Genomic DNA, 12,041 nt, shown 5'->3' with positions numbered 1-12,041 from the left:
TAAAATTTTAATCACGGTTTCAATGACTGTAACTTTTGTTTGTCCTATGACCCCTAAGTGGTGGTAATCTTATGGGACTGAACCCTTAAACCTTTAAGACTTCATGTTATCTCCAAGTGAATAGTGTCAGAATTGAATTGAATTAGGGGACATCCAGTTGGTGTCCACTACAGAATTGCTAGTTATGTTGAGAAAAACCCTTAGATATCTGATGTCAGAGTGTTCTGTTCTGTATTGAGTGACTATGTGAGAACTGGAAAAACCACTGTTTCCCCCAACCCACATCTTTAGTGTTGGGGGTATGTGTGTGTGTTTGTGTGTGCATGCAAGTGCATACATGCTGCATATGTGTGACACAGAGAAAGAGAAAAATAGGAAGAGATTCATGAAATATATAGAGAAAATAGCAAACTAAAATATTCTTTATTTAAGGGGATTTAAAAACAAAAACTCTAATAAAAGCAGATTGCTGAATAATTTTTTTAAATGTATGTGAAATGATTTCCCAGCAGATCTTCAGGGTGACCGTGGTTATTGTGAGTAGTAGCATGATGGTGGGCATCCACCTATTCCATGCAGAGCATTTCAGTGCCCTGAGAAATATAAAATTGGCTGAAAATTAATTTTAACAAATAGAATAAATATACAAATTAATGTTGATCTGTTAATTAAATGTAAAACCTTGATTAAAGTTCTGATACCCACTCCTTGCCATTGTCTTTCCTCGGCCTCCCTCAAGAGTATCTGCTATTGTTACGTTCTGTTACTTGCACTTCCTCCACCCTCTATTTTTGTCCCGTGTCTTAGTACATGCGCTAACTTTACTTAATGTACCCAATCCACTTTTGTCTGACTTATTGCTATTTGCTGTGATTTTTACTCATTTTCTCATCTCATATTTTACATATTTTCTCATCTCAGTACCTGCAGGAAACTTTTCTTAACTTTTAAAGCCTGATGTATAGAATGTATGAAAATAGACGACTAAAAAAGACTTTTAAAGCAAGGAGCTCCATAGGACTCTGATCTTACCTCTATCATGATATACACTCTATACCATTTAATTTTTTTTTTTTTGGAGACAGAGTTTCGCTCTTGTTACCCAGGCTGGAGTGCAATGGCGCGATCTCGGCTCACCGCAACCTCCGCCTCCTGGGTTCAGGCAATTCTCCTGCCTCAGCCTCCTGAGTAGCTGGGATTACAGGCATGCGCCACCATGCCCAGCTAATTTTTTGTATTTTTAGTAGAAACGGGGTTTCACCATGTTGACCAGGATGGTCTCGATCTCTTGACCTCGTGATCCACCCGCCTTGGCCTCCCAAAGTGCTGGGATTACAGGCGTGAGCCACTGCGCCCGGCAAGTAGACACGATTAAAACCCAAAGAAATTTGCTGGATTATTTTTATAGCTCTAGATTCTAGCAAATGTGAAACGTATCAGTGAGCTTCTAAGAAGTTATACAAATGAAGAAGATGCAAAAAAGGAAGGAAAAATGACTAGTGGTTTGGCGGGCATAATGAAACTTGTTAAAATCAGGCAATACATATTTATTTCCATGCTCTATGTGCCAGGCTCTTACGCAAACACTAGAAATAAATGTATGAACAGGAGAAAAACATTCCTACTATTGTGGAATGTACATTGTAGTAAATAAAGGAAAGAGAGAAAAATCAAGACATACTACTTGTGGGACTGTTGGCTCAATCAGGATTATTGTCTCTGCAATTTTCTTATATAAATACAAAGACCTTTCTTTGCACGTGTCCACTTTCTCCCTCTCTATACATGAGCAGGTTCTATTATGTCTCCTCTGAAGGTGCACTCAGGTTATCTATCCAAACATCGACTAGACATAATTGCTCCCTCTTCAAACAGTAAAACGGTTCTGTGCTTTACAGTGTATACTTTCAAATGAAGAAGACTTGGCCTGGCTTGTGCCAAGGAATTGTAGATATGGTGTCATGGGAGAGGGACCTGGCCCCTAATATTTTGCATGGTTTTAAATATTATGTAAATGCTATCATACTATATAATCCTTGTTATATCACTGCTGACCTTATTTGTTTACTTCTATTTCACTTAACATATTTAGAGAGTTATTTATGCAGATACAGTGCTTAGGTATATATAAATATGCAGTCAAAGTATAAAGATATGTTTGGGGGTAACAAACACCAAATTCATAATGGTGCTTTCTCTGGGAGGAATAGGTATGTGGAGGGTGTTTCAACTGTATTTATGATGCTGTATTTTAAAGCCGGACCGTGGATACGTGGATTTTCTTTAGGATTTCTTTGGAAATAATTTAAAACTTACAGAAAATTTACAAGAATAAGAATAAAATAGTATTCTTGAATACATACTATTCTTATTCTTGTAAATTAATGACCTTAAGGAATAATTCTGTGGAATTCAATACATTCACAGTGTTTTACGAGCTACCACTTTTATCTAGTAAAGGCTGCCATATTGCCTTTACCATAATTAATCTATTGTTAAAATTTTATTTCACTTTCTTTAACATTTGTATTCATGCACTAGAGTACTGTCTCTTATGAGTTCTTTCTCTCTATATCTTCCCACTCTCCCCTCAACAAACAAATTTTGTCTTAGCCATGTGAGTGGAGGTTGCATACATCGTGACATTTACTCTTAAACAGTTCAGTGTGTTTCTTTCTAAGAATAAAGATATCCTCTTACATAACTACAAAATGTTTAAATCTAATTTCCCATTTGTATTTTCATTTTGTCAATGTACCAATAAGATTCTTTAAGAGCTTTTTGCCCCCCATCAGGATTCATTGTAGGATCAAACATTCCATTTTGTTGTCATTTTTCTTAATCTTACTTAATATGGTGCATTTCACAACTTTTTTATTGAGGAAAAAATTCATATAGTATAAAATTAATAACCTTAAGATGAATAATTCTGTGGAATGAAATACATTTGCAGTGTTTTACAAGCTACTGCTTTTATCTAGTCACAGCATATATTCATGACTTCAAAATAAAATCTCATACTCTTTAAGCAGCTACTCTTCATTCCTGTCTCCACCCAGCATCTAGCAACTACCAGTCAACTTTCTGTCTCTATAGATTTACTTATTTTAAGTATTCCCCATAAGTCTAATTATGTAATAGGTGGCCTTTTGTGTCTGGATTCTTTCACTTAGCATAATGTTCTCGAAGGTCATCTGTGTTGTAGCACATCAGTACTTCATTCCATTTTCTGGCTGAAAATTTTGTTTATTCATTCATACATCATATGATAGATCAACTTTCAATGAAATTACCAAATTTTATGAAATAATCAACTTTGAATTTCTAATGTCTCGTGAACACTAAAATAATCCTGTATGCCTTCCCTAATTTTTAGATGTGTCCCTTGTGTTCGTGGATGATTCTTTGAAAAAATAATTTTAGTTTTGTTTGTTTGATTTTTTTTTTTTTGTTTTAAATTTCAACTTTTATTTTAGATGCAGTAGGTATGGGTACAGGTTTTTTTAATATTGGTATATTTCATGATGCTGAAGTTTGGGGTACAAAAATACAGGAAACTTATTTCCTTTCTGTTGGTATATTCTAGTTTCATTGTTGTTTTCCAGAAAACTATTGTTAACTATCTTGTTTCCACAGTATTTCAATTTATGTATTCCATGTTTTCTTTAAACAATACAAGAAAAATATGTATATTCTACACCAATTTCCACATATACCTACTCTCTCTTCACAATGTGATAAAGTGCCATATTTGGTAATTTACTTCTTAGACAACAACTAAGTATATTATCATCTTCTTGGCAGATAAGAAGAAAATATCTCATTCTCATAAGACTATCTCTTGAAGTGATGACATATTCCCCAGAGAGAAGCAGACAGATGAAAGAGGAAGAAAGAGACAGAGTATCTTTTTCAGTAGGGCAATACTTTACTACTTGAGCAAATTTCTCTTGCCATTGAATATCTTATGCACTGCTGACCTTATCTGTCTGGTTTTCAGGCTATAAACCAAAGGATTAAGGACAGGAGTCAAGAAAAGGAAGAGATTGGCCATGGTGACGTGGAGAAGAGGAGATGTGAATTGACCAAACCTATGAATTAGGGCCAGCACAATGAGCGGCACATAGAAAATGAAGACAGTGAAGATGTGGGAAACACAGGTATTAAGTGCCTTGAGCTGACTACTTTTTGAGGCAATACCCAGCACTGTTTTCAAAATCAAGATGTATGAAATGAAAATGAACACAGAGTCAATTCCAAAGGAGCAGATGACAAGAGACAATCCATAGATCATGTTGACTCTGACAGGGCCACAGGCCAGCTTCATCACATCAGGGTGGTAGCAGTAACAGTGGGATAGAATGACATCTTTGCAGAAGGGCAGTCGCTTGAGGAGGATTGGCAAGGGTGCCATCAACATCACACTCCTAGCCACAACTGTAAGCCCCATCTGAATAATCCTGGCAGGAGTTAAAACCATGGTGTAGTGCAGTGGGTTGTGAATAGCTACAAACCGGTCAAAGGCCATGGCCAGCAGGATGGCTGATTCCATGCAGGAGAAGAAGTGGATGAAGAACATCTGTGTCAGGCAAAAGTAGAACTCAATCTCCCTGTGATTCAGGAGGAAGACATTGAGTACTGTAGGTAGAGTTGACAAAGACAGACCCAAATCTGTAGCTGCCAACATGGACAGAAAGATATACTGAGGCTCATGAAGGCTGGAGGTGGTTTTGATGAGAAGGAGGATGGTGCAGTTTCCTAGGACGGCAGTGAGGTACATGACACACAGCGGGATAGAGATCCATATTTGTACAGACTCCAGTCCAGGGATGCCTGCTAGAAGGAGAATATGTGGCTGAAACCAGCTACTGTTTATAGGTTCCATATGCAAATTTCTTGAAATGCAGCCCAGATCAGCTTCCAAATTTTTCTATTTGGATAAATAAAATCGTAAGTTGTAAGGTAGTTACAGCTAATATGTCTACCACTCCTGGGGCAGCATCTACTCTAGGCAATTTACATCAAGGAATTAATCCTTAAAAAGTTTCAATTCTATCAGAATAACTATCTAGTGTTTAGTCAATGGATAACTGCTGGCAAAATGTAAGAGCTCGTGGAATTATATTGGCCAAGAACACTCAATTGTCAATCTGGTGAAAATGAAAATTAAGTATATAATTTTCTCTCTTATCCAAATTCCTAGAAAAATTTTATTCTCAGAACATATTTTCTGTCTTGATAATTTAATCAAATTACATTCCCATCTGCATTTACTTTCAGTCATCTTTGGTGAATCTTCAAAAGATTTTCCAGCACTTTCTTTGGCATAAACATCATACCTGAACATATTCAGGGAACTGGAAACATGAGAATTTTTCTTGGTATTTCTACATGCAGAATAAAGTGTAAAGTATTTCAATAACCCACATAAAACCCAAGTCATTTTTTTCCAACTTCATGGGATACTAATTATTCTTAAAATAAGTTTCTACTTTAGTTAATGCTTTGTTTTAAAATGACATGCTGATATTTTCAAAGGAATCTGCTCATCAAAATACAACAGAGTGATAAATCATTGAAGTGGGTATTGATATTACTTTTCTACTGATTCTAAAATTGTATTGAACATCAACAAATAATTTATTGAAAGAATTTGAAATATATCCATTTCAAAATATAAATATAGTACCTTAGGTAACATTAAATATCTTGGTAACTGTCTTAAAAATAGCATGATTAGGGGAAATGGTGTTAAGTCACATCTTTATCCTACAAAGAAGATAGGAGGACATCTGTGACTGGTTAAATACATTTAGATTTCAGTATTCTGTTTAAAATGACAAATTGCCATGCAGAAACAGAAACTACTGATTCAGCTACATTTGGAAACAAGGATGGAGTAGAAATGAAGGTAATAAAACTGAGCTAAACTCTTACCTAGAAGAGCATGAAATCCAAATAAATAACTTTAGTAAAATCATATAATTTAAAAATATACACCAAATTAAAAACACAAGAAGAAAATTTGAACAGAAATTAATGCAGGACTCCATCTCAGAAAAAAAGGCTAACAGCAGGGAGGATTAGAACAAGAGATTATTCTTTTTTTTTAATCAGCCAAAATTAGAACTTCTGTACTGTTTTAAAACCACATAAATATTAAATAAAAGAAAATAATCTTTCCATAGATGCTAATGTAACTTTAAAACACAGACCGAAGAGGAATTTGTGTATTTCCATCTATTGATGTGTAGACCTATGCTTGTTTAGTCTTTCATTCATACATTCTTGGCACTGAATGTTTACTGCAATTTACTACATTCTTTCATGGTATGACTAGTAAGGAGAATTTCACAAAACATGTCCTTTTAGAGGAGGAAGAGTCATAACTAACATATATAGCCCTTTATAAGGAGGTCAACTGCTTAGGGACTTAGAATACTAAGTGAAAGAATTAACATTACACAATTTATTTTCAGCTGTACATGTGAAGTATCAGAGTCATTCATGTTTTTTAAAAATAGAAAATCAAGAAAGTTAATGTGAATAATATAATAGAACATCTAATCACACTATAAACTCTGCCCATGCAGTCACTGAACACACTACTTTTTGCCACTCTAAGACAACTCTATTCTAAACATAAACTTCTCACCCACTACAATACATCATACACATCTTTTAAACAGAAATATAGAATATACTACAGGTTCATATATGCACACATAACCAGCTCTCCCTTGGCTTCAAATTTCTTCCAGAATATGTTGGAATTCATTCCTTGGAATTCACTTCTTTGTATTCATCTTTCTCTTCTGTTTTTTTTTTTTTTTTTTCAATCACTGTTGCAATTGCTGCAACCACTATCAGCATCAAGACCACCATCAAGAAGACTACAACAACTAATGTAAAGGTCAAATGTATACTTAGTCTATATTGCTGTGTGCTTCATTTTTAATATGTTTTCTGCCTATATTTCTGGTCTTTTTCAAATTCAATTAATTTAATTTTTTCTACTTACTCTCTAGTTAGATTGGTTGTTTTGTTGCATTAGATATATTACTCATTCTCACATCAAAATGTGTGTACACCTTTTAATATTATCTCAACTGTGGTCATGCTTCATCTTAGCAAATACTAATTAAATCCACACTTAAAAGATACTTTGTATTCAACAATTTATAAAAATAATCCCATGACTATTTTAAATAATCAGAATTTTTTTCCAGCCATAAAATCCCCAATGAATGTATAGCTTAATTCCTCTTTATGAAAAGTGCCACATATAAATTCATATTATCTTCCAACTGTTTCCTTTCACTAAATTTGAGTTTAAATACCTTTCACATTGGGATTTCACCCTTCACATATCTGCATAAGGATAGTTCACCTCTGTTTGGAAATAGAAGGCACATAGCAAATTTTGTTTAAACAAATAAGTTAATAGTTTAGAGATTCCTACAGCAACCTATAGTTGGTAATCCCCAGAAAAAGGCATAAAACTTACTAGTAATCCAGGATTCATTTTAAACTTTGATGTATGGAAGGTTTTGGGGGTCATAGTACCCAGTGGGGCTTATGTAGAATTGAAGAGTAGGTACCATTATCTTGAAAGTTGGAGAAGAAAAGTGTATCATCCTATGTAAATATTAATTCTAGTATTTGTCAACTGGCTCATTTTCCAGGTATTCTCATCCTGATTTTCTTTTATCTTGTGGTAGACTATACATTCCAGTAAGAAATATATCCTATGGATTTTTCCTGTATATCCAAAAGACATTTAACTTCTAATTAAACATGTTCCACTTCCAAATTCTCCCTAAATTGCTTTAGGATGTATAATTTATCTTTACTGCCCTAGAGTCCAAAACAACACCTTGGTCTCTCACCTATGGACTATGACTCCCCATCAGTTAAATTTCAGCAGCTGAACTTCCCTCCTTGGATCCTCAATTAGGCTTCTATATTCTCACATTTTCTCAGCTCTCTTTTCCCTTCCCTCTCTAAGGACTCTGAACTTCCATGACATTTTATTTTGAATATAAGGAAAACTTCAATAGAGCATCTCCTAAAAACAATGCCTCATCTCTGTTTTTTAGTGGAATAAGGTGAAGAGTTACTTTACATAGTGTGCAATCTTCTCTCCATGAAACCAGTGCCATCTGAAATAGTCACAGGGGAATTCAGCAGCACAGCTCTGCTCTTTCAGTCTCGCCCTCTTTGGCATTGGCAGGGAGTGGATGGATTCTTATAAGATGTCAGAAACCTCTTATAGAGGCATCTGCCTCACAGCGGAGTTATTAATTAAAACAAATAGAGAATTATGGATGGAAGGTGGCCAGAGGGAGATTATCAAAAATAGTCCCATGAGATATTGATTTCAATACTATTTACACGCAGTGTCACAAAAAGAAATTACTTGAAACCAAAACAGTGCCAAATTTTCTTTTCTTTTCTTTTTTTTTTTTTTTTTGAGACAAGAGTTTCGCTCTTGTTACCCAGGCTGGAGTGCAATCAATGGTGCGATCTCAGCTCACCGCAACCTCCACCTCCTGGGTTCAGGCAATTCTCCTGCCTCAGCCTCCTGAGTAGCTGGGATTACAGGCACACGCCACCGTTCCCAGCTAATTTTTTTGTATCTTTAGTAGAGACGGGGTTTCACCATGTTGACCAGGATGGTCTCGATCTCTTGACCTCGTGATCCACCCGCCTCGGCCTCCCAAAGTGCTGGGATTACAGGCGTGAGCCACCGCGCCCGGCCCTCTTTTCTTAATACCCTAAAGTCCTTTTAATTAATCACACATTCATGCCTGAGAACAGTTGAATCTCTACTGTCCATCACAAACACTTCATGAGCTTTTCTTTAGAAATGATCCTCCCTTTTACACTGTTGATGGGAGTGCAAATTAGTTCAACCATTATGGAAGACAGTGTGGCGATTCCTCAAGGACCTAGAAATAGAAATACCATTTGATCCAGCAATCCCATCACTGGATATATACCCAAAGGTTGATAATTCATTCTATTATAAAGACATATGCACACATATGTTCATTGCGGCACTGTTTACAATAGCAAAGACTTGGAACCAACCCAAATGCCCATCAATGATAGACTGGATAAAGAAAATATGGCATACATGCACCATGGAATACTATGCAGCCATGAAAAGGATGTGTTTATGTCCTTTGCAGGGACATGGAAAAACTGGAAACCATCATTCTCAGCAAACTGACACAAGAACAGAAAAACAAACACTGCATGTTCTCACTCATAAGTGGGTGTTGAACAATGAGAACACATGGGCACAGGGAGGGGAACATCACACACTGAGGCTAGTGGAGGGGTTGAAAGACTAGGGGGTAGGGGGATAGGGCAGGGATAGCTTTAGGATAAATACCTAATATAGATGACAGGGTGATGGATGCAGCAAACCACCATGGAATGTATATACCTATGTAACAAACCTAAACATTCTGCACACCCAGAACGTAAAGGATAATCATAAAAATGTAATAAAAAAGAAGTGATTGTTCCTGATACTTGGGTTGGGTTATCATTATTATTTTTTTGAGGTGAATCCTTTTGAAATGTAATTCTCTACTTTTCTCTGAGAAGTTGAGTGTTGGAAACCATCTCTTTCATTACCATTGTAATAGACTCCCATTATTATGATATTGTTTCAGAACATTGCAATGTTGTAGATTTTTGAAGAGGTGTACTGCCGTATATGGTAGTCTGAGTTGGTGTGGCCTCATTAAAGCTTTTTTTTTTTTTTTTAGTTTTCTTCTCTTTTCTTCCTGTAAAGCTGTTAGCTATAACTTTTGTCCACTCTTTTCAAAGTTTCATCTTGTCTTTCCTGTGGTTATACATTGTTTCTCTCTTTTCAGTGTTTCAATGGCAAAACATTGTAGGCATCCAAATGCCTAATACAATAACTGGTATAGAGAAGGCATTCAACCTATGGGTGATCAATGTAGAATGAATGGACAGGGACTTCTGCTGTTTGCCAAAATGGAGTAAGAGGAGTAGAATTTATCTTTTCACCTAAAACAACCAAAATAGTTAGACAAAATGTGTACAGCAACTGTTTCCAAGACATTTAATATCTAGCAATAAAGGACCATGATCTCTTAGAAACAAAGAAACAAATAAACTAGGTCCTACAACTGCTGCAACTGATTGCGTTGAAATGCTTTGTAGGCCATAGTAAATGGAGAGGAAACCCAGACAGAGCCTGTGAACTACCTGAATTGAAAAATTATTTCTGATAATTCCAGGAGAGCAAAGTATCCAGAGTTCATGGCACGGGAGAAGAGACAGATGCACAAGAAAGTTACTTCTCAGGCTTTGGCTGTCCTCACTGTTCTTCCTGCTCATTAGTAATACATTGAGAATCCTCCATGCCAGGCCAACACCCTCATCTGTGCTCCCATGTGACCGTTTTTACGCTGTGTTGATTACATTCCATGCCAGGGAACAACTTGCTTGAACGCTCTCCTCACATGATCAGGTTCCCACACCCTTTTTGGGCTCATCGGTGATGCCCGCTACCAACCCCATACACACCGCTATAGAGGCCTACATTGCTGCACTTCAACTATTTGTTTTAGGGCTAAATTATTGAGGATAGGAAGAAAAACCAAAGTTGGGGGTAGACTGAAGAGAAACTAATGCAGAATAGGGAGGTGAAGAGTCAGCTGCATTCACACTAAATATAACATGTTTAATTTTTCTGCCCATTTATCTGTGAGGTTGGTTTTTAAAATCATAAAATCCTTAAATTAATATATTTTTCTATATTGTCTTGAGTGAAGCATAAGCTTTCATTTTGTCTCTATTAATCAAATTTATGTTATTTTCAAATTTGGGCCTTCTGGGTTTATATCACAAAGTATAAAGAGTTTGCAATGGGTATAAAACTGTACTTCAATACACCTCATATAGTTCTAGTTAACTTCTATAATAAAAACCTTTATTTATATTGATGTAAAAACAACATCTCCATGAGTCTTTTACCCCTAAATAAAAGTAATATCTATTCTGTGTTGCTATACATATGTGCTTAAATATCTCCATCAGGCCGGGCCCGGTGGCTCACGCCTGTAATCCCAGCACTTTGGGAAGCTGAGGAGGGCGGATCACAAGGTCAAGAGATCGAGACCATCCTGGCCAACATGGTGAAACCCCGTCACTATTAAAAATACAAAAAAATTAGCCGGGCATTTGGCACGCGCCTGTAGTGCCAGCTACTCGGGAAGCTGAGGCGGAAGAAGCGCTTGAACCCGGGAGGCGGAGGTTGCAGTGAGCTGTGACTAGGCCACTGTGCTCCAGCCTGGTGACAGAGCAAGACTCTGTCTCAAAAAAATAATAAATAAATAAATAAATAAATATCTCCATCATTCCTGTTCCAATCTGCCTTGAGGGCTGGTTATTTGTGTCCATGTTTTGGTGTCTTCACATGGATAAGACATCCTTGAAGGAGAGAATATGTTTTATGTTTGAATCTTTCTTTATATAGTACTATACACAGAGTGAACTTTAAGAAATTTTCATTAATTTATTTAATTACTGTATCTATTTATAATTCATTTCATTTTTTGCTTTACTATAATTTATCTTTTTCCTTTCTCCAGTAATACTACGGAAGTTTGAGTAGAAAAGAAAATAAAGAAGGGGGAAATAAATGAGCTAATGTAAAAACACGTGATAGAAGAAAAAATATGAGTAAATATTAGGGTAGGTGGGAGGGAATAGTGGGAGCTACAGTCCATGTGTGTGAACAATGAGTGTGTACTATCTCCTAAGTTAGAATCGTGCTACATGAGTACTCACTTTGCATATTACCTGTTTAACTGAAACACATGCACATTATAACCACATAAAGTGAAAACATGGTTCTAATATATACAACATTCAGTTAATACAGCATGATGCAATGCAAGGACTACCTGCACTTTTACTCTATTTCTCCCCAAGTTTATTATTGAAGAAAGAAAAAAGGCAGCTCCTTTATGAAAGGCTTCATATTAAAGTATAGG

General features: G+C 36.1%; 1 protein-coding gene across 1 annotated transcript; it reads right to left on the bottom strand.

Annotated features, from left to right (window-relative positions):
• Window positions 1-3,931: 3,931 nt before the first annotated feature.
• On the bottom strand, window positions 3,932-4,885 carry LOC105720145 (olfactory receptor 51A4-like). Its single transcript, XM_012456450.2, has one exon. It carries the CDS (start codon window positions 4,883-4,885, stop codon window positions 3,932-3,934), a length of 954 nt encoding a protein of 317 aa, XP_012311873.2.
• Between the last annotated feature and the right edge of the window lie 7,156 nt (window positions 4,886-12,041).

The sequence above is a fragment of the Aotus nancymaae genome, unplaced genomic scaffold, assembly GCF_030222135.1.
Source record: "Aotus nancymaae isolate 86718 unplaced genomic scaffold, 86718_ANA_hifiasm-v0.15.2.pri h1tg000059l, whole genome shotgun sequence".
NCBI lineage: Eukaryota > Metazoa > Chordata > Mammalia > Primates > Aotidae > Aotus > Aotus nancymaae.
Note: the sequence above shows the minus strand (reverse complement) of the source record. Positions and strands in the feature narration are given on the sequence as shown.

What these genes read in the sequence shown, in the direction of transcription:
- LOC105720145 (XM_012456450.2), bottom strand. Translation starts at nt 4,885, where the DNA reads ATGGAACCTATAAACAGTAGCTGGTTTCAGCCACATATTCTCCTTCTA.